A 27,349-nucleotide genomic window follows, 5' to 3' on the forward strand; every position below is an offset into this window, starting at 1 on the left:
CAACAACTAAAGCGGCAATAATCAATATGTGTTAGATTAACAATGAATTAGGGTCTGTGATTACACGCACAAAATATCCAGGGTTCCTGCAGCTCAAGGCCAGGTAGATTTAAGACTTTTTAAAGGCTTTTTCAATGCCACTTGGATTAAATTTAAGACCAATTTTTCCAACAACGAAAATTGAAAGACCATTTTATTTTGCCCAAATGTGCAACATAAAGCATGGCTTTTCTTTTTTCCAGTAAAAATGTTAGATTAAAAACAAGCCTATTTACAGTGGGACACCTGGAGGACAATGAACATATCATATAGTCAAAAAGGTATCTATTTGGTTTACCAACAGAAGAGGAAAATATCTGGTATTTGTGGATGGTTTTTATTGGTGATTTTGTGTTTCTCAATCTACATTGGAGATTCCATTGCATTGATTCCCATAATGACGAGTTTAAGAAAAGGAATTTATTAAATTATTTGACAAAACAGGAAATATGTCACCAACTATTTTGAGATCTTACAATACAATATCAGAAAGAAATGATTAATAAAATCCTACTTCCCCCTGTCTGAGCATTTGTACGACTTCTGATTGATTCATTTAAGTCGATTTAATTCCAATTACGGCCTTGTTTTTTCATTTGCTTTTACTTTCGCAAGTTTTACAGCAACTAATTAGTGAAGAAAGTTGAACATGTAGATACCAAAGAGTCACATATTTTTCTCAGAAGTTGGTGGAGACAAAACCTAAGCTAAAACTCCCATATGATGGTAACGCTGCTCTGTGTCTGATGGGTATGAAGTTGTTTGCTAATTTGTAGTAATTCTGCATTGGAGCAGTTACATAATTCATTTTTTATTGATACCTTTGCTTTTTTTTTCTGACACCTGTCACAATGTCTTCTGTGAAAAAAGGCCTGAAGGAAACACATACCTGTGTTTCACCCACACAGGTGTTTTCATTAATTAAACCTCTTCTGAGACCGTCTGGAAATGTGAAGACTGCCATTGATTCACGGCCCACTCACTCTCATTTTTTTCCACCTTAAGGGGAAACAACTTACGTAAAACTACCTTAAACCCCATAAACTTATAAGTCCATGACATTTGGCAGCATCATGTAATTCCCAGAATAACAGCGGCCAATTTCAACCAGACTAAAGGTCTAATTTGAGAAAGGCAGAGTGACTGAAAACACCTGTTTGGTTTTGGGCCTTTAAAAGGATAGTTGGAATGTTTTGAAGAGGAGCTGCATGTGGTACTTATCTGTCATCAGTATGTTAACTACAGCAGATGGCGGCTGGTGAACCCCCAGTTTGGAAAAGAAAACAGGAATGCCTCCATTTTAACTATTTAATGTACTGCTATGGACAGGGACAGAAACATATGCTGTCATATGGGGCTGGGCCATATGGCTTTAAAATAATAAAACCCTGAAATTTTTAAAGGCTATATTCTATATTCTAATTCTGCACATTACTATGGAAAAACAGGAAAAAAAATGCTTACATTGCAATGACTCAGGGTTACATCTTACCTGTCACATAAGGCGAGATCCTGGCTGCGGCCGACCTTCACGAACATCAGCTTAGCGCTGAAGAGCAGCTGCCGCATGATGTCAGTGAGGAGGCAGGCGTCCACTTCTGGATTGTTCAGCTTACGAGACAGAGAGCGGCAGTGGTCGATGAGCTGATGACCACAGGCCGTCTGGTCGCTGTGCAGAGACAAGATGGCCACGCAGAGGTACGCACTGGGAGCCTTGGGGTTTTAGCAAAAGACCATAATCAGTTTGACTGTAATCACAGGGTTCATTCGACTATAAGAATGTAGTGTTCTGTCAACTATGGGTGTGCCATATCATATTACTCACGATAATACTGGTATAATTTTTTATATGATATGAGAAATTCCTATCGTGAAATTGGCAATATTTTAACTTTTTGTCATGATGGGTTTGATGGTCAGTGCTGAATAACACTCATTACAGCAGGAAGAGTAGAGGAGACCTGACAGAGCGAGCAGGTCCAGGTAGACCTTAACAACTTCATTAACTCAACATATTTTTTTATATAAAGTATTCATTTATTTATTAATATTATTTATCTATATTTATTTTGTAATTATTCTTTTTTTCTTTTTATGGTCTTTTAATATTTACAGATTCAAGGGTACATTTTTTTTTCATTTGTCAGCTGTTTAGATCATGATTTGTTTGTTTTTTCTGCTCTATTTGCATTTTATACAGAATCTGAATCTCACTCTGAGATACTGTTGCAAACTAAAGAAATGAGAGATTTTTTTTAAATGTATTTTTTACTGAATATCTGAAGGCAAACTTTTACCTCTATGCTGACTTATAAAACTATAACACTTCTTTTGTTACAACTGTATATTCTAGAAAAGAATAAATATTTGTTAGTGTTTTCTCATATCATCAAGAACATTGTTATAGCAAAAAATACTGAAATATATTGATAATATTTAAGGGCAATTTCGCCCTAAAATGCTACAAATAATCTAAAGTTTAGGCTCCACTTCATTATAGTGTCTATTTACAGTCTAAAACAAGTGACTAGAATTTATTTACAGCAGAGCATGGATCCTTATCCATAATGTTTATTATTAGAGCAGCAATGCTGTTGTACTTTGTACAAGTCATCTGCAGTGAGTTTAAAATGACTGATCCAGAGCAATGATAAATGTTGAAATCCTGACCTGTTCATAATAGAACTCGCTCCGCAGCAGCTGGTTCTCTGAAGCATTTGTGCTGAGTTGGATCTGTCGTTGGACCACTTCAGGCAGATGCAGCATCCCATCGAGAGCTTCCTCTGTGACCACGGGGCTTCCAGCTACTGCACACAGACAGATGGGGTTTTCGGATAGTCCAGGTGGCAGGTGTGATGTTGCAGAATGCATGTACGAGGATTTTAGCCAAGCCTGCATCCTGCTTTTACTGATGAATAAAAGGTGTGGCACTTTTTCTCTCTTTGATATAACGAAGAGGAAGTTCACATGAAATTAACATGAAAGTTCTCAGATACTTAACCCATTTTTTGCATAAAACTGAAATTTTGAATTTCCTTTGGTGAAAGTGTTTTCTGAGCTTGCTTAAGCACACATGTAAAGAAATTTAAAAATCAATCCAACAGTTTTGTTGAAAAGTGAGTTTTTCTTATGAATGAAAAATCCCACTTTCATAAGGATTTTTTTAAAACAAAGAAAAAGGCTTACATTATGATTATTAAGTTTCTTTCACACAAATTTTTTTCACACTGCATATGTAGGCATATCTTTGATATTCAACTTGTTAGACATTAATAGAGATCAAATAATTGGGCACATGGGAGTACTGTATGTTTTTTCCTAAATATAATTAAATATATAGCAACAAAAACAGTAGTCCCATGTGCCAAAAGACTAAATTGGCTGCATCGGAGAAATTACAAGGAGCACAATCAAGTATTTGTTGTCCAAAATATGCACACAAAAGCAGTGTAGAAAAAAAACATTTGATAAACACAATGTTAATGTTTTATTCCTTTTTTTTTCAAAAACTTCTGACTGACTACAGATAAAAGTGTGACTTTTCCTGTAATCTAGAAATGTTAATATTGTATGGTTAGATACTTGCCTTAAATATGTCCGTACGAGATTTCAAGACTTTAGTCCAATAAGAACACCTTTTTTCCTAATTACACTAAATACAGCCTTTGAGAACAAATGTTTACCTTCAGCTGGCTCCAGCTCATCGTCAGAACTGCACATGGAAAAAAAGAAAACAGAATTTCATAACACGGTAATGTGTCTGATTTTATATAAATCTACTTCTTGAAGGCTTCCCCCCAAATTTTATTCCATCCTTTTGTTTTTTAGGTCAAACACTAAACTAAAAAGTGATACAAACTCTGGGATTTATTATTTATAAGTGCCCATACTGACAGCAACCTCTTAAATTATCACAATTTATCAACAACATGTCAAATAAAACCTGCTTAATTATTTAAAATAGCTGCAAGGTCGGTATTTTTGTTTCTTTGCTGGATTATGTCATTATGTGTGATAGTTTTTCATGACTACAGAAAACATCTTATGAATATTGCACCTGTGTTGTTACAAAAACATTTTATTTGACGTGTGCATCACAAGGTCTTACTCTGGGTGAAAGTAGGCGAAACACTGGTCACAGACTCGGACTTCGTCTCCTGGGCAGCCTTCAACGGGCATCTTATGTTCTGAACACGCGTGACAAACCAGACGGCCACATCTTCGACAGTGATGTCGTCTGTTGAACTGAAAAAGTAAAAGACAAAAAGACATAATTTGTTTGACAACCAGTTTTAAAATCAACAGTCATGTTACTCTCATTAGTTTCCTTTAAGGAGGTAAGATATTATGTCTCCACATCATACAAGATCAAATGATTCTCTTTTACTTAAAGTCCTTAGAGTTTGTACTGAACTTGGAAGATCTGCGTTCAGTTTTGATGCTCTGACCTCTCGCTACTGAATTTCTGTTTGCGCCTTGTTTTAAATTATTGTTTTTCGTACTGATAAAAGAATATTGTACTTGCTTTAATCTGCTTTAATAATTTGTATTTTCTTATTTCTATTTACAAATACTTGTTTTTACCCTTTGAAACCTGGATCAACATCACTTTTCTTGTGCTGCTTTCAGGTATGGATACAAGTATTTAAACCTTTGAGCTGTGAGCAAATTGGCTTAATTTCTTTCAAAAATATGAAATAAAAGGAACTTGGAAATAAATGTTTTACAAACTGCAAGAAATAGAAAATAATTTTAAAAAAGCAAGAGAAATATGCAAACAAGATAAAAGGTAGGGAAACACTATATAATTATTATAATTACATATTTAAAATTCTGTTGCATTTATTATAGGTTTTTAAGCACTTCTTTTTTAATATTTATTTTATTTATTTGGTATTACTTCTTTTTTTCTGGGTCTTTTCTTCTTCTTACGTTGCTCATTGCCTTCTTTCCATGCATTTGAAAGAAATCAAGCCAATTTGCTCAGGTTGCAAAGGGTTAATGATTTATTGCTCTTTGCATCTTGTGTCTTTCATAAACTGTATTTGGCTGTTTTTTATCTTTATACTTGACATCACTGTAAATGAGGGCCAGCCCTGAATGATTTTCAGAGGATAAATGCAAAGATAATAATAATAATAATAATATTAATTACAATAACAATAATAACTGATGTGTCCCCTTGTATATCGAAAATATGTTTGATATGTCTGCTCGTACTTCTGTTTAATTTCTGACAACTGCAGTGAGTCTGCATTGCCCACTCACCATAGTGAACCTCTCACGCTGGCAGACCATGCACATGAGCTGCTTGGTGTCGGGGACCCAGTCTTTGCGGGCTGGGGGATGGTCTGGAGGCTGAAACTTGGCAGGCGAGCGTCGGTTTCTGCCTGCAGAGATTCGATCCCTGTCCGTGCTGTTTGAGGAGGAGGTGTGTGTTGGTGTGCTGCCTAAAAAAACACAAGAAAGGACAGAAGAACATTATGTTTCAAACAAGGAGCATCACTCACTAGTTGTACACTTAACACTAAATTCACACCAGAAACACCATCAGAAAAAGCTTCATTTGCATTTTTTAAAGCAATATTTACAATTCCTTGGGCAGAATATGTGACATCCAGCAGTGCTGTTGTGTGACAGACTTCATATGCATGTCATATTGTTACTGTACAAACGTCTCACCTGTGGAGGATGTTGGAGATTCGAGTCGATTGGATGATAAGGAGCCGGTATCTTGAGCAGGACACTGCAGCAGCACATCCTGGAGGCTGATTACAGAATCTGAAAAACAAGCAGACAAATATTTAGGGTAAAGCTACTTTGGTTGGCAGCTGTGCTAACATGTGAGCTTAAAAGTTTCAAAGACAAGTGTATCTTTTTGGTGCACAAGCAGATTCTGTGTTTTAAAATTTAATTCCAAGCCTTGAAAAATTTATACATGAAAAATTTGCCAGAAGCACTCCACTTAATTTTTAATGGTACCAAATTAAGCCTGAAGGCAAAAAAGTCCTCGTCATTCTGTGAGAGTTTGTTTGAATTTGTCTCCTTTATGTGTGAGGACTGCACATGTTTGTCACCACATAATTTGCACTCAGCACTGACCGGATCGAGACCTCTCTCTGGGGGCGCAGGAGAAGTCGAGGGCCTTGCAGGCGTAGTCTGCCAGCAGCTTATCGATGTCCTCGGCACCGAAGCCGGCCTCCTGACCAACCAGGAAACTCTGCAGGGTTTGCACCGCCACGTCTGCCCAGTCCACCTTTAGGTTCATCAACAGCTGCTCTAGCATCAGCAGCGGCTCCGACAGCAGCGGGAAATACTCCTGCCTAGCGGCTGGAGGCAGAGTCAGTAACACCTGGAGGATAAAAGACATCCACTGATATAAACACAACCTGAAGCTTTCATGGTAAACTTTGGTTTTGCAACAGATTATTGTCTTTGATAGTTAAAATCATTACACTCACTACAGAACCAGTCAGGTAAAGCACTCATCGTGTCATTTGCTGATTACTAAAAGAATTGGCTGTGCTACTCTGTAGCACAAGTTAATACTCATAACAAAACATTTGCCAGTAGGTGAAATGGAAAAGGTCATTCCTGCACAATTATAAAAATTTCACAGTTGAAGAGTTGCAAAACCAGAAGCCAGGGTTTAGACGCATGTAAGCCTGGGTTTGTCACTGAGTTGCAAGAAAGGATTTTTTTCACCTCAGAAGAGAAAACAGACTGTTTGTGACTGACGGTATGAGCATGAATCAGGTTTCCTCTCATTCGAGTGAACTTCAGTGGATACAATACCACTTAACATTTCTAAGGGAATCCCACAGAACTTAATTGAGACAGACTGAAACTGAGTATTAATCGGCTCTAGAGATGTCTCTCTTCTCGGCAATAAGATGGAACTAGATGGTTCTTGGCTTGTGGTGCTCAAAGCATCATAAAAAAAATTTAAAAATTTAAAAAATTGGGAAAAAAGACAACATACAACAAGACATACAACATATAAGATATCCAGCAGCGTTGTATATTTCAGAAATCATGACACGAATCATGACTCAAAACAATCCACAGAACATATTGTGAGCAGTTTTATGTTAGCACTATTTTCTATCTAACAACCCTCCAACAGTATCACCGCCTAGAAGTAAGAGTGCATCTACTGGTAGCTCACTGAGCTGGTTAACATTACAGCTCAGCCGAGAAAGACGACTCTAATGTTTACACCTCGTGCTGTCATGAGCAGGAGCCTCTCGTCCATGAGTAGATGCATACTTGCTTCTAGGCGCTGATATGGTTGGCAGAACGGCAAGTTCCTACATGAAACTGCTCACAACGAGATCTGTCGATTATCTTGAGTGAGCAGGTCATGATTTTCAGATAGAGACATTGCTGTTGAGTTTTTTAAATGTGTTTTTTTTGTGCTTTGAGCACCAAAAGCAGAGTTTCATCTGGTTCCATTCATGTGATATGGTCTTGAGTTAAATAAATAAATAAATAAATGAAAAGAAATAAAATTAAATCAGAGGGCAGACATCTCTACAGCTGATATTTCCGACAACTGACACTAAAACAATCTACACTGATACATAGCAACACAGGTAAGTGGTAAAATATATATTTTTGATTTTGGGATGACTTGTCCCTTTAAAAATTATATTCGTGCACATTCACAAACCTTGGACCCCAGATGGAGGGCATGGATGTGACGTCGACGTGCTGGAGACACCTGCCTCTGGAAATGCAGAGTGAGGTAGTCAGCCAGGAAGTGACAGGAAGCCAATCCGGGGCGGCGGTCAAGAGCGCGCTCACACACGTCTAGACCGACCACAAAGTCTGACAGGCCCTCCAATAACTGAAAATAAAAAGTAAGGCACAAAAGGACAAAGTAAATCACCAAAAAGAGTGAGAATTTTTACAGCAATACCTAAGAATATCAAAGCTGAAGAGTATAAATGTGCTCTTAGAGCTTAAACACCCTATGAACAGATCTACATATTTACAAGGATTATGTCTGTTTATAGTGTAAACATCTGCCAGTTCAGTGAACTAGAAGTCAGGCTCAAATTCAAGACGCCTGACAATTTTACCAACATTTTTTAAAGCCTAAAATGGATTTCTATGCAAGTTAATTCTATGCAGATAACCAGACGTTAAGTGGTCTTGACCTGAAATGCTTCATCTGTTTGTCCCTTCTCCAGCAGATGAAGCAAATGCTCGGTCTGCAGCTGCAGTCTCAGCTGGTCAGATACAGGATAAAGCTCAACCCACTGCGCACAAAGAGCAAACTCCTGCAGAAAAAAAAGCCCAAAAAACAATGAATCACATTATACAATATAAATGAACCGATATGTGCTATAGAGACAGAGATGTGTGTTAACTTGCACATTTTTGTTTGACATCCTACAGACAATGTGTGACAGTTTATTAAGTAAACTGCTGCAGGTGTGTTGCACATACTTTTGCTTCCACCATCGTCGACAGCATGGACTCAGAGTTTGTCTTAGACCCAGTTCTCAGCTCTTGCCAAGTTTCCCACGGCAACGGAGGCTGTAAATTCAATATCTGAGACAAGAGAAGAATAAAACACGTGGCATGTCACAAGATAAAGACAATTATGTCAATATGTTAACAGGTATGACACACACGAAAAATATGTACAATACATACAGCTCAGATTAAAAGTTCACTAAGGTGTAAAATGAGAACTCAAGTCAATACAGAATAAAGGTGACCAGAAGCAAGCTGACAGTGACACTGACTCAAGACTCAGGATAACTCTGATTACAAGGACAGGTTCATAATTTCCGCCTTTGTTATAAGCTCTTTCTACAGAATATTTGCATGACCACTTTGCTGTGGTATGATATATAGACATTTCTAGAGGTAAATGTAGCTGAGCACATTAATTCAACTACTGAACAATAGCTGCAGGAAACATCTCTCGGATAACTTAATTACCCAGTGATAGATGTCCAGTTCTTTCTTCTTGAGCTCTAAGTCTGCTCTCAGGGAGCTCTCTGTGCTCGGGTCATTGAGGCAGAACTCGAGCAGCTCCAGACAGGCGGACAGAGGCCAGCGCTCCAGAGCCTGGAGGGCAACACGCGCTCGCAGGTTAGCATCCTGCACGCGGAACAGCTGACCGATACCCTCATCTCCATCTGAGCATAAAAAACAAGATAAACAAGATTCTAGTAACATTTTTAACAACCCTTAGGTAAATGCTATATTTGTTTTATCCAGTAATAAAAAGAAAAAAAAAGTGAAAAAGATGAAGATTTGATGTGCAGAAAAGTGGTAAAAAAAAAGGATCAACATATTCATAAATAAAGCAACCTCAAAGAGTTTGGACCTGTAGCTGCTCTGGATTGCAACACTTTTCAAGTTTAGTGCAGCTTTCTCTCTCAACTGCTTTCAGTGGCTGCCTCCTGGTTTTGTTTGGTTAATATGTTAAAATATTTTATGTTATAATGCAATTATTTTCATGTTTCGTAACTGTGATGCCACTCTGTCTCTGTGTTTTTTATGTAAAGATTGTTTAGTCTAGAAAATTTTAGAAAATTGCAAAAAATGGCCCATCACAACTTCCCAGATATCAGCATTTTTCATTTGCTCGTTTTGTCCAAAAGCCAACTTCAATTTATTCCAAAATGGCACAGATTTTTTCAAAATATCACTAGTTTTTATTCTCTTTTCTTTTATCTGAGAATGTTATGGCTGAAAGCTGAAGGAAATTCTTTGTGTTTAAATGTTGCCCCAACAAACTTAGGCTAGTGTGATCATTTTTAATTTTTTTTTTAAATGGTGTTATTATACATACAAGTCTACTGGTGGGACTTATTTTACTTGGAGTATATAGGCAAAATCAGCCAACTTTTCAATCAAAAATATAATAAAGCTACATACGTTGATTATATCAATTGTTTTTAAGTTCAATAAACAGAAATAATATTTGACCAGAATTCCTCCCATTTAACCAGGACATTAAAATCTTCCAAGACAAGTGGAGCAGCACCATTTTCTTTTTACAGAAACCCTGTATAAAAGGCAGAAAATCAGTAAATCTGCAGATATAAATTGAATGTTTGGTATTTTTCCTTATCAAATTACATTGATTGTTAGTAGAAATTGTTGCTAATTCACTGTTGATCAATGTAAAATACGGCGCGTACATGTAGCTGTGCAACAGTAAAAATAGTGTCAACACATTGTTTTCTACAATAAAAAAGCATCACCACAGTATTTTTCACATTAAATCTCATAATAACAAGTGCAACAAGTGTCCCTGAAGCCATCCCATGAGATTTCATATGCTGACTTTCGTTATAATGCACTAAGCGTCACTTCTCACCTTCTAATGCAGCGCAGGCGAGCAGGCGGTCTCTCAGCGCCCCCTCCTGGCTGCAGCCCTGTCCATACAGCTCCAGCAGACTGAGCGCTCGGCTCAGGTCTCTGGAGGACAGAGCCTTCTGGAAGGCTTCAGCAGCCACAGCCTGGGCAGCTTCTTCTTGTGGCCCAGACAGCAGGAGACTGACAAGGGGTTTCCCACAAATAACCGCCCCAAGTCCACCAGAACCTTCCTCGCCTTCACTTAATATGGTGCCCAGCAACGGTTCAGCCATGGTGTGAAGGTAAGCCCGGAGAATAGGGAACTCCTGCAGGAGGATATCAGCTTCACGAGAAATCTGCTCCCCGTCTAGGACAACCTCTTTACGGCTGCTACGAAAATAACCAGACCATCCAGAGGACTGTGTCCGAGCAGCTTCTCCTTTGCAGGCGCTCAGACATGCCAGTGTGGCCAACAATGGGGAGCGAGACTTTAGGAAAGACAGGGCTGATGGTGTAAGGAGGAAAGAGCTTGAGGAAGAGGAGGAAGAGGAAGAGGAGGAGGAGGATGACTGAGATGGTGGCGAGGTGGAGAGGTTGGTGGGTGTAGCGGAGTGATCATCCTCTGAGGCCTCAGACTCAGAGCTCGCATCAGACTGAGGCTCTGTGATGCCCAGAGTCGACATGTGCTCCTGAGCGTGCTGCTGGAGCAGGACGGACAAACTGGCAACACCAAACACTCCGTCATCTTTCTTGTTATGATTGGAGTCTCTGTCCTCACCTGGACAGGAGGTCCACACGGGCAGAGTCTCACAGCATCGCTGGACAATCACCTGCTGCACGCTGAGCCGCAGACCTTCCTGCTGCAGCAAGGACAGCACTCTGGAGACAAAAAACAGGACATTTCACCTTTGTTCACCTTTTTAACACCATCATTAAGGTGGTAGTTTAGATTTTTTGGCTCCTCTAGGCCATTTCAAAGTACTGTTGCAGGACTTTTGTATAGCATCTTGTACAGTCTGTAAAAGGAAGTTAAAAAACAAACAAACAAGGAAATGGCCCCGAAAGGGTGCTTAAAAAACGATAGTAATTCTGTAACATAATTTAAAATCTGTAAAAAAAAAAAAATCCATCCATTTTTCCCTTGGTTTTTCAACATAATTTGCCAAAAATAATTTGCCAATTTTCTTGTGTTTTTGACAGAAATTGCACCATTTTGCTCAGGGGTTCAAAGGTTAATATAATTGTGAAAGGTGTATGAAAACAGCACAAAAACATTATGATGCTACACATTTCAAAGGGTTAATCTCAAGAGGTTTCTCTGGTTAAATAAAGGTAGAAGTGGGGTTGTATGTAGTACTTATCCATAGTCAGTGTATCACCTACAGTAGATGTAAGTCAGCACGCCGTTACATTGTCCTCGTCAAAGCCACCAGACTCCACTGACAATAACAGTGATTTTACCTCACAGAACACAGGAGCTGCTGATCGATCGCTGCCTCGATCGGTTGCTTTGTTTGTGTTACTGTTTGACTTAAAAGGGTTAGTCTGTATTTAACAAATTCACACAATAACACAAAGAATACTAACTGATCGAGGCGGGCGCAGACCAGCTCCCATATTGTCAGAGGTTAAAATCACTGTTTTTATCAGTGGAGTCTGGATGTTTTGCTATAACGGCTTCAGTTTCTTGTCGGAAAGAGCTGTCTGATTGCAAGGTAAAGCAGTGATGATGTCCTCAATATAGTATACACTCAAACTGTTGAATTGAACGATTGAATTTTTAGGTGGCAAAAATCCATTTTGCCGTTTCCCCCCCTCCACGCCTGCCTGTTTCTCCAAACTGGGGGTGTGCAAACAGACATCAACTGTAGGTCATACGCTAAGTATGTATAAGTACATCATACAACCCTACTTCAAAAAATATGAACTATCCCTTTGAGCTATCTTGGGAAGTAAAATGTCACAGACGGACCAAGTAGAATAATCGCAAATTTATTTTCCTTAATTATTATTGTCAACCAGCACAGTTGTGAGCCAATCAGCATTTCTGAAAAGCTTTTGGAAAAGTGTTTCCAACAATGAAACAACAAAAATAAATTATTATGCTTTGGATTTTAGTTTTTCTCGTGTAATTCATGATTAAACTCTGTAAGATCTTTTCAACAGAGCATCAGCTCTGAAGCATTTTAGCTGCAGTTCAGGTAACCGGAGTAACAGGTGAGAAATAACATTGCATGCAAACTTTCAGGCTTGTGTGGTATTTGTTCACATTAACTGTGTGTACCTGTCAGGAGACACCTGTCTGTCAAACAGCAGGTGGGAGAGAAGCTGAAACGGAGTTTGAAGCAACACCAGCAGTGGATTCCCGAGCTTCACTTCACCGCTCTGATCTAAAAGAAACACCAAGAGATGAAAATGAGAGCAAAACCAAACAGAAGAGGAAATGTCCCCGACAGCTCCTGGTATTGTCACAGTTTAGAGTTAAGAGTTTGGTATAAAAAGTGAGCTCATACAGCACATATGGGTCTTGCCCCAAATTACATTTCTGAAATTATGAGGTATAAGTGACATGAAAATATAAGCCAACACAGATCCAGCCTCAGATCCTCAGGTTCCAAATTCATTCGTGATGCCACGTTTATTTATCAATTCATTTATATTTATTATTTCTCTCTCTATTTATTTTGCTGCTCTTACTGCATTTATCTTGTTCTTATCCTTCTGACGTCCTGCTCTTACCATCTTTTCATGTTTTAATTTATTAAAACATGAAACTTTATCCTGTACCTCACAGCTGCTGTAACAACACAAATCTCCCCACTGTGGGACTAATGAAGGATTATCTTATCTTATCTTATTTACTTGCTCTTATTCATATGTTTATTTCTCTTATCTTTGTTTTATCACCACTGATGTGATGCTGTCTTCTTGTATTATTTCTAACATAATTTTTATTGACTTTTATTGCTTTTATTCTTATATTTTCCAAGACTTTATTTATTTTGTACCTTAACTGCCTTTTGAGATCTGCCTGTTTTGTCACTTTTATTGCTTTTATTTGCTTTATTCTTGTTGACCGTTTGTGTTAACATTTTGTTCTTGCCTTTTTGTTTGACTGCTCTAGCAACAGCAGCTCTTTACCAAAAGATCAGCACTTCATCCCTCCTCAATAACACACTATTTTACCTTCTGAACCAAGGCTGCGCACCAACACAGATGCTAGCGTGTTGACATAGTCGAGGAAACTGCGCACATAATCTGGTCTGGCAAGATCTCCGTCTGGCTCGAAGGGGCAGAGCTGATCCAGAGAACGAAGCAGCTGCTTCATGCTGGATCGCACGGGGTGAGCGTCCAGCTCCGACTGCTTAAGACTGGCCTGTTCGACCAGCTGTGCCAGAAGAGCGCTGCCCACACTGCCGTCTGTTGAAACAAGGGGTAACATAAAACATTAAGATTTGCTAAAAACACTACAAGCTGTACAGCTCTTCAGTCCTGCAATCAATTTCAATAAAGTTATCCAAAATGTAATGATTTTACAAATGATCACCACAAATTCCTGGTTAACATACAACAGAGCTTCAAGAAGAATAAGTGATTTGATAGGATTAGCTTTTTTGTATTGTTCAAAATGTATTGTCGTTAGAAATTTGACTACCAAAACAAAATAAACAGATATTTTCGGATCGGAGGAATTTATTTATTTATAGCTCCTTTCAGATTAGTGATGTAAGGACATGTTGTCTGGCACATTTTTAAAGAACAATTAGTTGTGTAAACAACATACACAGAATAGCACAAATAAAAGCTTGCAACACTCTTTCTTTCATTGTTTGTAACTTCTTGTCCTCTTAGGGGGGCTGGAGCCTATCTCTGCTGTCATTGGGCGAGAGGCGGGGTACACACTGGTCGCCAGACTATCACAGGGCTGACACAAAGAGACAGACAAACATTCATGCCCACATTCACACCTACGGGCAACTTAGAGTCACCAGTTAACCTGCATGTCTTTGGACTGCAGAAGGAAACCAGAGAACCCAGAGAGAAGCCACGCTGACACGCATAGAAGGGGCCCCCCACCCAAGGTCCGAAATTCACCCCAATCCAGTTTGAACCTGGGACTCTCTTGCTGTGAGGCGACAGTGTTAACAACTATACCAATGTGCTGCTTGCAATAACAACAAAAAAAAAGTAAGAAAACATGCAGAAATGGGACGACATTGAAATCAAGGCTTCAGAAGCATATATGTGACGGTTTTCACATTCATTCACACTTCAGAGATTTTTATTCATCAAAGTGTAAGTGATATCCTTATACCAACCAAGTGCCGGCTTACAGTGCATCGCTTTAGCGTTCCTATCGGCAGTGCAAATGTAAACAAAAAAGAAGCCCTTGGCTCCCTTGAACCGTTTGGTCCGAAACACCTTATTGCATCTGTTATATCAAGGTTACCATGCAGACCTGTTCCATCTGTAGCGGTGCTCAGGATGTGCAGGGTGGTCTCCAAACGCTGAGCGAGACTGAGCCGAGCAGCGATGCACTCTTCGCTTAGTGCTGGGTGGCAACACAGCAGCACCTCCTGGATGCAGCAACCAAACGGGCTGGCGAACACTTGGTCTTCACCAACAGCTTCTGTGAACATGCGAGGATCAAAGAGAGAAACAAAGAAACTCATCTGTACAATCAGTTATCCAAAATATTTTGCATCTGCAGGTTATTATGTGGCTGGGGATTCTCATAATTGGAGAGGCCATATGGCATGTTAACCCTTCGAATGCTGAGGAAATTGATTAGATTTCTTTAGAAAATATGGGGGGGAAAAAAAGGCAACGAGCAACTTGGCAAGAAATGTCCCGCAAATGCCATCAATAAGTAAATTTAGAAAATTAAATTTTTAAAAAAAGCTTGGAAAAATGTACAGAAAATGACATTACATGTTAAAAATGATGTTACACAATTCCAATTATTTTCAAGCACTATTTTCAAGGAATTCCCATGTTTGAATTTGACTTTCTTTTGTTTTTTTATTAATTTACTCATTTATTAGCTATTTTTCATGTAATTTTCTTGTACTTTTTACTTATTTTGGGTTATTTATTTTTAAATTCCCTTTTGCCTTCTTCCCATGTTTTGAAAGTAGACAAGCCAAATTGCTCAGGTTTCAAAGGGTTAATATTCATGTAGATAGACATTTTCTTATTCCCCTGATTTATGTGTTTGAGTATTTTTATTCACCTGGTTTGACAGAGCTCTTATTAGTGGCAGAGTGGTTCAGGATCTTGTTGATTTGCTGTAATACCATGGGAAATCCACAGATCCCCTCAGAATGAGGAACCTTTGGGTCAACTCTGACTCCTGGGGAGGCAGACAAGCAGTAAATATGAAAACCAGCATTACAACCTGTGCAAAGCTGCAAAATAAACATATGACATTAAAGTCTGGGTTTAATCTCCATGTTTGAATAAATATGTTCAATGATACATTATCAACAGTGCTAAAAAAAATACAAAAAAGACCCCAAAATTGAACTGGCATACCTCGAGCCTCCAGGCTGCTGCTGAGTCTGCGCTCTGCGGTGTCCAGCAGCTGTCGGGACGTCTTCCAGAGCTGACAGTGGCAGCACGCCAGGTCGAAGGCTGCCATGGCTGCTGGGCTGAGCTCCTCAAGCAGAGTGTAAAGGAGGCCAGAGGGGTCTGAAGAGCAGCGGCTCAGCCAGTAGCCGTCCTCTAATGAGGGCATCGGGTGAGTGGGAGTGCTGAGGAGACGGTCTGCTATGTCTGAGATGGAGTAGAAAGCCACACCTGCAAGAAAAACCACACACAAACACACGTCAGATACAATAATAATCAACCAATACCCGTAAATCAATAGTTTCTAGCTTCTTGTGGCCGTGAGTACAGGTGAATTTAATTTGTGCATTTTCATAAAAAAAAAAAAAAAATCCACAATCAAATGAGAGCAGAGCGGACACAGGTGGAGAATGAGAGCGGAGTGGACATTCGGACACTGGTGAAAAAAGTTTCGGTGTGACAAAGAGCATGAGGCCCTCTAAATAGCGTTTTTATAAATTGAGAGGAACATGAAGTCCAAAGTCTTAAAAAAAGATGTTAAACCTGCAGCAGCAGCACTTCCGATGGCCTGCAGGGTTGACCGCCCGCTGCTGCCCAGCCGAGTCCTCCCTGCGCCCGACACAGCTGCTGACCCCAAACCCTCCGAGGACGATGAGGATGAAGACATGGACTGGCTCTCCATCTTCTGCTCCACCCGTCCCAGCTCCACCAGGACGTCTTTGTAGCGCTCCATGAACACCAGCTCACCACAGCAGGCAGACGCCCCCAGATCAAACACCAGAGAAACCTGCAGGGAAGATGAAATATACACCAGAAAGGTTTATCATAAAGAGAAGATGTAGTAATGATATTGGTAGACGTGTTAGTGATATTAGTAGTAGTAACAGTAATAGTACTGAAAGTATTAAAATCTAAAAAAAAAAGCTTAATTTTCTTTCTTTTTCTTTATTTTATTCCTTCTAATTTCAATTTTATTGCTTTTATTGCTTTGGTTGTTTTAGGTCCATTTCTTTTTATGATATGGACATTTTGCATCTTGCATTACTTGTCCTCTGGTTTTAATTTTATCCTAACTCTACCCTTCATCTCGCTTGCGTTCAATTGGGCTGTTTGGCTTCCCATTGTTGTATCGCCGTCTATGTATCCCATTCTGGCTTTGCTTTGTTTATCAAAGCATTTTCTAAACTCTGTTTTTAAAGCTGCTATATAAATAAAGTTATTATAATTATTATTATAAAAACACATAGTCCAGCTGGCCACACAGACCTGATGAGCCTCCATGAAGTTCCCTCTGCGGATGCAGGACATGAGCAGAGACTCTGGAGGGGACAACATGGCGGGGACAAGCCAGCTGTGAGAACCTCCGCATGGACAAACATCCAATTCCACACAACCTGCTGCTGCTGCTCCTCCCCCATCTAACAAAGGATAAAGAACCATCCATTTAACCATTTTAATTTAACAAAAAATCATAAACATCTTCAGAAACAACTTTGAATTCTCCTGATGGACAAAAATCCAGATTCAGACTTCATTTAAGATGGGAATTCACTGCTAACAAAAAAGTATCTTTAATATCAATCAGCACTTTTAATACACGTCTTTGCATGAAATGTGCTTTATAAATAAAAACGCTTTGTCTACATCTTTTCTCAAGGAAGATGCAAGCAAAAAGTAACATAAGTAAACTATTACTCACATAGTTTCTTACAACTGCAATTTTCACCTAATTAATGGTAAAATAAGTTACAATGTCCAGTTCATTTAGCAAGATAAAATTTGATTGATGGAAAGCAATTTTTTTAAATATAACTATGTGGTTTCAACTGACCAAATCTATCAAAGCACAAGCTCTTGTTTATCTCTTACCTGATGCACTTGTGCTGACTTCTCCATTGTGTCTCTCCATGGAGGTTTGTCTCTCTGTGGCATGTCTCCCTGGTCTCTTCCTCCTCCTCAGGCTCGAGTTTTTGTTGCGTCCCAGAGAAGTTACAGGACAGCTAACCGCTGACATCTGGACGGGACTTTCTGAACCTGCATTTCAAGAATGAATGCCACAATTATATCAAAGCTCAACGTCCCCTAATGCAAACACAAGACACGTTAATAACAAAAAGTAAAGGAAGCGGATCAAATAAGCCACGAAATATGATCTGGAACTCATTTTTCAGATTATTCCGATACCACACGAATGCAGCAGGCTGCGGATGTAACTGGTAATTCTGCTACTTTCCTCTCAACAAATTGTAACCATTGTCCAACATTGCTCGGTAACATCTCAGTAACATCGTATTGAGGTGACATAGCCTGCCTAGATTAAATGAATATTTTATCTGATGACTGGTAAGAGAAATTTCATGGATCAGGCAGCAGTAGTTGTCAAATGTGCATGTACTATACCGAAGTGTCACGAAGAACATGAGGCTATATTTTAAATCAACTCTTTGGTATCAGCTAGAAGACACTGATTTTGTCAAAAGAATTAGTTCACCAATCACCAGTTATGCATGCAGAAAGGTACATTAAAAAACAAAAACAAACTAAAAGTAAACGCTGAAGACACATCTTGTCAACCTCACCACTTTCGCTACCCTGATTGCTGGAGATGATCTGCAGCCTCCAGTGAGCCTCTGCAGTGCGTTTAGACAACCTCTGCAGGCGAGCCCCGAACGTCTCGGCCGTCACTGAGCAGCCGAGGCTCTTTGCCGCCTCGGCCTCTCGAGGCAGCGCTCTTCCTGCCTCCTGTCCCTCCTGCTGGCCCACCACACACATGCCCTCCAATCCTTCCTTCAGCAGCTTCAGAAAACCCTCCATGGCCGTCACGTCGGCAAGAAACCCCCTGCAGCCCTGGATAAAGTGTCCCAACTCCAGGTGACTGCGGAGCTCTGCTATCGGTGAACTTAAACGCAGCTTCTGGTTCTCTTTTCTGCTGTACTCAGTCTCATCTGTCTTTGCTTTGGTTCCCAATTCTATGCTTGTGTTTCTTGTATCTGATAAACATTCTGAGTGATTGGCGTTTGAGTCTTTTTGGATCTGCTGAGTAAAGTCCGCAGTGGATAGGAAAAGAAGAGAGAAGATGTTCTCCAGGAGCTCCAGGCGAAACATGGCGGGCACGGCCTCCAGATAGAGCTGACACTCTGACAGGTAGTGCTGGAACAGCAAATGGCAACCTGGAAAACACAAACAAACATGTGTGTAGGTGCTGCCGTTGATGAAAATGACAGATGTGTGACCTGCAAACAATAACTCAAAAAAAGGTCTCAGCTATCAAAAGATAATTAAAAGTTTAGAAACATAGGAATGTCTTTGAAAATTTGTTTTTCCCAATGTTTTTTCTTGGCATCATATTTTATTGTCAACTTAGTTGAAAAAGTTATTTTAATAACTTTTTTTTAATACAAATTTTATTTCCATAGTATCTATACAAGCAATTACATACATGGCCGACATGCACTCTAATTGTACTCTACACTGTTTTTGATAAAGTCAGTGGCAGGATTTAACGAAATGAGGTACTAAGATCCCTTTGCAGCTGATACTAAAAAATAAACAAAGAAAGGAAAGCAAGCAATAAATAAAAAATATAATAACATATATAATAATATAAAAAATATTCATAAATAGATAAGAAACAACCAATATAACCAAACAAATTACCTATAAATAACTGCAGATTTTAACTGTTTACCCATACTTTTTTGCATTTGAGATTAGAATCAGTAAAAATGAGCAGACAGGAAGCTTTTATATTATCTGTCATCAAACTACATCTTCTCTGAAGAAAACAAACTCAGCCTTCATACCTTCTGAGGAAGTTGAGGTTTGATTTTGGTCAGTTTCTGCTTCAGACAGCTGCTGCTGTTGCTGCATGGACTCACAGTTGGTGCAATTTGAATACTTATGTGCATTTACACACAGAGCGTAGATGGCATACTTCATGGCACAGAAGCCCTGGAACAAAACTGTGTTCTTCTGCACACCAGAACCAAGATCACTGACGGCTTCAGCGTCTTCTGCAGGGAAAAGAAACATTCATTGTCTTTGCAATTAACCCAAAAATGAATTTAAAGCAATACAACGCTTTCAAAATGACTATTTTTTTTTTATCAGTTATTCATAATATTATACTATGTGTTACCTGTTTTTCTCACATGCCTCAATGATGAACAAAGAATTCAAAAAAGTCAATATCAGTTTGCAAACTCTCTCACATCTGGTACAGTATAATCTAAGTCTCATTTATCCAGTTATATGCTCAGTACCTCCTAAACACATGCATATTCGTTAAAATATTTAAAGCACTTCTGCCAACGAGTAGCGTTCCCTGAGCATTCCCTGATGCTGACCTGTTACTGGTGAATTTGGCAGTTGCTGCAGCAAATCCAGTATCTTGCGCTCCTCAAACTGAGCCAGAGGAGTCAGAGAATGCAGGATATAGAGGGCAGAGTGATTGTCCAGAGTGTGAAGCTGTGCCAGCAATGCCTCCATGGAAATCCCTCTGCACAGAAACAATCACAAATGAAGTCAATATTAAAAATCAATCATGATTTAGACAGAGTTAAATGAGAATCAAACTTCCTAAAGAAAAAAAATGCTTACGGATTGTTGTTTTTGCACCATTCAAGTATTCCAAGCTGAGAGGACAAAAGATTGGCAAACTCTTGCAGAACAGAGTCGCTGGCTGGTCCCTAAAAAAAGAAGGTAAAGATTGTATCAGCAGCTGAAGAGGTACATGCAGATTTCTGGAGCACTGTATGATTTCAGCTCTGACCTGCTCCTGATGAAGGATGCTGAGCAGCGTTTGAGCCGAGCTCAGACTGCGACACTGAGTCCATCCCAGCAGCAACAGCAACCGAGACAAAGGCTGGAACTCCAACTTCAGTAAATCTTTGAGCAGAGTAAACTCCTCGTGTTTAATCAGGTCAAGTGCAGTAACCTACAGGAAGGAACCAATCTTATTACATTATTGAATTTCATCACACGTGGTTTGCTAACCAACTTAACTTTACTGTCAAAATCCGGAAGTAATTATGAAAAATACAGAGTCATGATTTGACTGAGAGAAGAATGTGTATTACTTCTTGTGGGTATTTAAATCTGGTTACAGAAACAGAGTAATATTTCCAACGGTTTACTCACCAAGACCTGCTCAAGGAAGTGTTTTCCACTGCTAAGGCACTCAAAGTAAATGGTCTTCCAAATGGATGGACGATCTTTGTGGCAACATAAACTGAGGGCCAGTTTCTCTGCTTCAGGAAGGTCTGCTATGAAGAGAAAATATGAAAACAGTAAAAACAAGCTGATACGTTTGCTTTTCTGGGTCCTCGATGGTGGAACAAACTCCCCGTTGACAACATTACAGCAGAAAAAAACCCTCTTCTTCTCTCTCGTATTGGGCTTCATTCACTAATATGAGTGTAGAAATGTTCTTACTTTGCACACAAAATAATGCACATGCAAATTTACCATTGGATTCATGTCACGTGCACATCAGCTGATTTGATTCTTACCACTGTGTAAATGTTAGTGCTTCAGCATCATTCTAAATTGACAGGCATGTGTCCACTATTTGCAATCAGCATACTGCCACGCCCTCATTTCGTTATATAAGGACACATATTTGCTTAGAGGTGTATCAGACCTGCCCAGGTTTCTGCTGCTTCTTAGCTGATGTTTCAGTTTACATTTCATTGCACAAACTTGTGCTGTAAAACGACAAATAAATGAAAGCTGTAACCTTGTAAACCATTGTCCAACATTGTGTGTCTTATTGTTTTGTTTTGGGATTTTTGTTGTTGTTTTTTTTTAAATTCCCAGGCTTGCAGGGCTAAAAAAGTAATGTTTACCCACAGCTGAAAAATTGGCAATCAGTTCGTGGTCTTTTGTTAGCATCAGTGGCAACCACTTTTTAACAAAAAAATAGGTACAGCAAACAGCTAAATGTGCACCCAAAAATGAATTCATTTTTAATATTTACTGCATTTGTAAAAAAATATATATTTGTGTTACCAACAGAACCAGAACCAGACAGTGTTGCATGTGCATTGGTGCAGTTTCTTGCGTGCACACAGGCAGCTCTTCTAGAGACAATGGGAAAGCAAATTAAGCTTTTTGGCTGTGGGGTGAAACCAGGAGGAACCAATAAGCACTTGAGCTCCAAGCAACACGAGCGGGAAGCTCAACAACATAACAAGGTGGAGGCTGCAAGGGTGGGAATACCACGGACGGTTCAATGAACACCGCCATCTGCAAGAATAAAGCTGCCAACAGGGACATACTTATTAAACGTTTTAACACGTGCAATATGTTCTGAAAAATTAGGAACTGTTTATATGCTGTCTTCATCTGGATCACAAATTACAAATACTTTTGTTTAATTACTATAGTGCAGCTTTTAAACATTGTTCTATGTTATATTTTCTCTGTACTTTTCACTTTGACTTTCACATCTTTTTTATCACCGCCCGTCTTTTGATTGTCTAATCAAATAAATAAAATTCACAGAGCTTAATAAGAATCAGTGCCATCACTATTGTATAAAGTATAAGCTTAAACATAAACCATCCATTAATCATCACTACTGGTATGATACCACATTAACAGCAAATATGAACTCTAAATCTGCTTACAGATCTTTAGAATATGAACCAAAATCTATGCAGACACAAACAAAACTGCAGAGAAGCAAAAAATGTCACATGTAAAAGTTCTCGTGTCACTGGGTAAAAACTGCTGAGCGTTTGCAGCCACAGAAGCAGAAGTGCGATTAAAAGAGGAAAAGAGGTGATGGCAGTGTTTGCTCTTTAAAACTGATAGCTAAGCCTCAGTTTATTAATATCTTATCGGTATGTGTACTATAGAAAATATCAACCTGACCGTTAAGGCAGCTCAGAGGAGGAACTGATTTTTAGGAACCTACTGTTTCACAAAGCAGTCTGGTCACACTGATTGACATGAAGTTAGCTTAAAGGGCCACATCACAAGTTCATAATGTAATCTGTGTTTTACAGCAATCCTGATTATCCAAAGGGAATTATCAACAAAAAATTATGCTTAACATTTCGAGATGAATTTCAAAGGAGAGAGAGGTTTACGCAGCACCACAACCAGTTTAATATGAGAGCAAACTTTCTTAAATACACTCAGACTACCTTGTGTATCCGGTGCGCTCCTTAACAGCTGGTCCCTCTGAAGTCTCAGCGCAGTGGAGCAGTAAACAGAGACGAGAGCGTCACAGCGAGGGCGGAGCAGCGAGCTCAGGATCCTCTCCTCTTTCAGGGGCCCGTCTCTGGCCGCCCAGAGCGCCTCACACAGCGCATCCAGCTGCCCGTCGCTTCTACGGCAGCCCCATGGCATCACAGACAACACGGCATATACCTCCTCCACCCACTCCTCCACCTTCTCCGGCCTCCTCTCCGGTTTTCCAAGTTCCTTCATCAGGTGTTGGATGAACGTGTGCTGCAGAGTTTGGTCCTCTGGGCATGACTGGTCCTGTAAGAGTTGGGGGAAATAAGGAAAAGCTGGTGCTTTAAAATGAGCCAAATGTAACTGAACTCTGACCTATGATCAACAAAATGTAATCAGCTCAGTTGTTGAGATATTGTGTTCACAAGAAAGGGATGGATGTACGGACGGCAACCCGAAAACATAATGCCTCCAATGCAGTTGTCATGAATGGGGAAATTAGCTATGGGACCAAAACTATTTTGTACCAGACTGTAAAAATGTTTATTTCTGCTGTGAAATTGGGCATTTTGACATGAGGGCATACCATTTACATTTTTGTTTTGTACTTGATATAGTTTTAATCACTTTGTGTTGCTTTATAGTTCTATTTTTTTTTTTGACCTACCTGCAAGAAATGTGCTAACGACTGGGCCAGTCTCGGCTTCTTTTTCTCCAATAAGGTTCGCAGGCACGAATCAACAGCAGCGTCTGTTGTTCTTGAACCCTCTAAGGCCTTTTGCTCCAACTGCGTGTCCAAAAAGGCCTGATGCAACTCCTGCTGAAAGATAATTTATCTCAGTCTACAAATAATACACTTGTGTGTACATAACATTGTGTCCTAATATAATTAAAGGTGAAACACTTTCTTATCTAGTTTTTACTGCCTCATAATCAAAAGTAGACAGTTGTAAAACAATAAAAACCTTGAGAACAGTCTCTGGTATGCTCTCTGAGCCCAGCTCTTCCAGGAGCAGCAGGAACTCCAGCTCTCTTCTGACGTTGGGAGAAATCTGAAGAGGACAGTAAACAAGAGTTATATCACACTGTTGATGATGATTCTGTTGCCTTTTTAACTCGTTTTACAACACAAGACAGATTGTGTTTGCAGATGACACAACAGTAGCGTGACTGATCTCAAATGGGTACAAGACAGCCTGCAGAGATGAAGTCTGAAAACTGGCAGGATGGTGCAAGGAAAACAAATTATCACTGATCATAAAAAATCCCTCAAAGAACTAGTAATAGACTTAGGAAAAAAATGAAGATTTCTCCAGAAAGTCACAGACTTCACAAACTTCCCTGCCCTCACTGAAAGACGTCTTTAGATCACGCTGCGTCCACAGAGCCAGCAGCACTGACGGATGCAACTCACACTCATCAACATCTGAAAGGCGCTACAAATGATTAAAAACACACAACTCCAGGCTCAAAAACAGCTTTTGCCCCTGAGCCATCCCTAAACACTGTCTCCCCACCAACTCGACACAAAGATCATAACAAAACTCCATGCCACAGGACTGACAACTGGAATGCTTTTTTGGAAATGAGGAAATGTCTAATAACTGCATATAGTGTGCAACAATATCTTTATATGGTGCAATAGTATTTGGCAAAATGTACAAATATTAGCTTTTGATATGCCACTTCTTTTTCTATTACTTTTTTTATCTTACATTTTTGTGTGTGGGTGTGTGAGCGCACGTGCATTTGTGGAATGTCCGTGTACCATTTCAGGAGCTGCACAACAAATTTTATTGTAAAATGTGAAACGACAACTAAGGCACTCTGTTCTGGTTCCAAAAGAGACTCTACTGTCGTTTGTAAGTGAACACTGTCCACAGCTTGAGGATGGTGTGAGTGGACATGCTGCTTCAGAGTGAGTAAAGTACAAATAGAGAGCTGTAATCGCTCTTCATAGTGTTACCTGCTCTTCTGTCCATTTCTCCAAAACCTGAAGCCAAAACCAAGCCAGTTTGTGTGGACTGCCCACAGACTGCCATCTGCAAAATAAACACACAGTCGTTGAATATTAAGTTCACAAATATCAGGGTTTGGTTTTGGGATGAGAATTTCTGCAGACCACTGCATTATATTTTATTTATCTAATAATTCACATTTTCACACACAAGAAAAAAACATAATGTCTGTGAACATGCAGCTTTGGGACTCACTTTAAACTGTAAGGATGGCACACTATAGCTTTTATTATGTCTCGTAGCTTTTCTGAAAGTCCTCCTGTTGAGTTAACCAGCTGTGGCACACACGCATTGGCCAGCTCCCACTCTCCATGCTGCAGACACCTCTTGAAGTACTCAAACAGGTCCCGAAGGGAGGTCTCAGCCTCACAGCCGAAGGGATGCATGGCCATTTTCACTGTGACACTCCTCTGCTCAGTCGTCACAACTGGACACGCACCTTTACTTTCGTACAGCCGAGGATGACGCTTGAGCTTTTTTCACCTCAAACAGAAAGAAAAAGCCGTCTAGTTTTATCTCATTCTCGTCTATAGAAAGAGCAGGAACGTAGTGGCCATAGTGTAATACATATAGACATGGAAGTTAAACAGGCAATAATGCAAAAAAAACAAAACAAAATTATATTGGCTCAAACTACTGCCACTCACCCACCATGAACGGAAAAAGAGGTTATTGAAAGTCTACTTAATGGAGGAAAATCTGGCAAAACTTCATGTAAAGACAGTCAGGTTATTAAATCTACTAGCTCCTGCAATTATCAACTTTAGATTACAATTACTGATTTAATTGTGAATTTGATCTAAATCAACATCTGCTTCTTTTAATGTGTTTTTCTTTCATTTATTTACTTATATATTTATTTTTTAAGACACCTCTATGTGAAAGCACACACTGCTATGATTTAAAATTTTTAGGTTTGTTTGTCAAACTATGAATAGTTATTTTTTACCTAATTAAGTTGCTATGTATAATTTAAATGTAAATGGATGTCGCATGAAGAAAATAAAAACAAAAAATTATAACAAAGCAATGAAAACAAAAATAGAACAATAAGAGCAAACAAAGAAATGTTATTTGAAACACACAGATATGTAATATGATGATTGAAAGGTCAATATTTGTACAATTACTAAAAAAACTTCTATATATAATTTCTGCATGCAAATAATCACAAAATAATTCAGGTTTAAAGTAAATAAAACCACTACAAAAAATAATTACTTGAAACATAACAAAAGCTGCAGGCGGGAGCAACAACTTATTTTTATAGAAATTCAGTTTAACAGAAATGCAATGGTTTTGTTTTTATTTAAATTTATTCTATTTACTTTTTAAAATTAGTCCTCACCTTTTCTGTCTGTCTTAAATGTTTATACTCCTCTCAAATCATATTGATTCTCTCTCATCTTAAACAACTTTTGGATACTTGCAGGTAGTAATTTATTGTTTACCATTTACACGGTTAGTGCTGTTTTAATTAGTAATTAGTAATTAGTTTAATTATTTAATGCTTTAGGAGCATTTATTTATTTATTATTTTACTTACATAAATGTATTTATTTATTAATTAGACAATGAGTTAGTTGGTTCTTGACCAACAGCTTTGCTAACAGCTCATGTAACTTTCTTTGGAAGTACAAAAATGGCATTTGTTTTATTTCCTCATACTTTCCGCTTCCTCATGAGTGAACAATCAATTCTATAATTAAGTTTTTTTTATTTCCTTCATCAACAGTATTGCAATGGCTTTGTTTACATTGACACGACTTAAATGGTTTGTAGTATAATTAATAACATGTAAAACACTCAGAAAAATTTATTTAAATTCAGACGCTTTTTACTTTCATTATCTGTTATAAGTTTGCTCTGCAAATTTGTTGCACGATTACCAAAAATAATACATTTTATTTACTTAAAAAAGCTACAATTCGTGAACATTTCAGTGGCACACCACGACACCCAGAGGCAATATCTGTTTCATAATTGTAAATGTTTACATAATTTATTTCCCATCTCATCTGCACCTTTAATTGTCTGAACAAACAAACCACGCAAGTTCAGACAGAAATGAAAACAATGAGCTTCTGTACTCAGTCAGCGAGATTAAAAACGACTTAAAAATACGCATTTAAAACGTTAATGTTCCCGCATTTAATGTTTGTCTTTTCTCACATTTGACAGGTCCCTTTCTGTCACTACTTAGCGTTAGCATTAGC

The 27,349-nt window shown here is 38.9% G+C and overlaps 1 protein-coding gene across 6 annotated transcripts in view; it reads right to left on the reverse strand.

Annotated features, from left to right (window-relative positions):
* zfyve26 (zinc finger, FYVE domain containing 26) overlaps window positions 1–27,349 on the reverse strand; it is a 39,268-nt gene that overhangs the window by 11,716 nt on the left and 203 nt on the right. The window contains exons 2-32 of one of the 6 annotated variants that reach the window (XM_042500582.1): window positions 25,329–25,616; window positions 25,082–25,157; window positions 24,081–24,167; window positions 23,783–23,932; window positions 23,082–23,421; window positions 21,070–21,194; window positions 20,702–20,866; window positions 20,530–20,618; window positions 20,277–20,428; window positions 19,734–19,943; window positions 18,510–19,100; window positions 17,800–17,964; window positions 17,197–17,348; window positions 16,474–16,717; window positions 15,898–16,161; window positions 15,596–15,715; window positions 14,822–14,992; window positions 13,549–13,782; window positions 12,647–12,752; window positions 10,385–11,241; window positions 8,995–9,194; window positions 8,494–8,598; window positions 8,202–8,324; window positions 7,712–7,888; window positions 6,142–6,391; window positions 5,722–5,820; window positions 5,308–5,489; window positions 4,148–4,284; window positions 3,723–3,751; window positions 2,710–2,843; window positions 1,532–1,752 (exon numbers count right to left, since the gene is read on the reverse strand). In XM_042500582.1, the coding sequence (XP_042356516.1) occupies window positions 1,532–1,752; window positions 2,710–2,843; window positions 3,723–3,751; window positions 4,148–4,284; window positions 5,308–5,489; window positions 5,722–5,820; window positions 6,142–6,391; window positions 7,712–7,888; window positions 8,202–8,324; window positions 8,494–8,598; window positions 8,995–9,194; window positions 10,385–11,241; window positions 12,647–12,752; window positions 13,549–13,782; window positions 14,822–14,992; window positions 15,596–15,715; window positions 15,898–16,161; window positions 16,474–16,717; window positions 17,197–17,348; window positions 17,800–17,964; window positions 18,510–19,100; window positions 19,734–19,943; window positions 20,277–20,428; window positions 20,530–20,618; window positions 20,702–20,866; window positions 21,070–21,194; window positions 23,082–23,421; window positions 23,783–23,932; window positions 24,081–24,167; window positions 25,082–25,157; window positions 25,329–25,525 (6,152 nt within the window). In that variant the 5' untranslated portion in view covers window positions 25,526–25,616. Of the gene's footprint in view, window positions 1–1,531; window positions 1,753–2,709; window positions 2,847–3,722; window positions 3,752–4,147; window positions 4,285–5,307; window positions 5,490–5,721; window positions 5,821–6,141; window positions 6,392–7,711; window positions 7,889–8,201; window positions 8,325–8,493; window positions 8,599–8,994; window positions 9,195–10,384; window positions 11,242–12,646; window positions 12,753–13,548; window positions 13,783–14,821; window positions 14,993–15,595; window positions 15,716–15,897; window positions 16,162–16,473; window positions 16,718–17,196; window positions 17,349–17,799; window positions 17,965–18,509; window positions 19,101–19,733; window positions 19,944–20,276; window positions 20,429–20,529; window positions 20,619–20,701; window positions 20,867–21,069; window positions 21,195–23,081; window positions 23,422–23,782; window positions 23,936–24,080; window positions 24,168–25,081; window positions 25,158–25,328; window positions 25,617–27,349 lie in introns of all 6 variants that reach the window. The other 5 variants (XM_042500578.1, XM_042500581.1, XM_042500579.1 and 2 more) reach the window with 5 other exon arrangements.

The sequence above is a fragment of the Plectropomus leopardus genome, chromosome 14, assembly GCF_008729295.1.
Source record: "Plectropomus leopardus isolate mb chromosome 14, YSFRI_Pleo_2.0, whole genome shotgun sequence".
In the NCBI taxonomy this organism is placed as follows: domain Eukaryota; kingdom Metazoa; phylum Chordata; class Actinopteri; order Perciformes; family Serranidae; genus Plectropomus; species Plectropomus leopardus.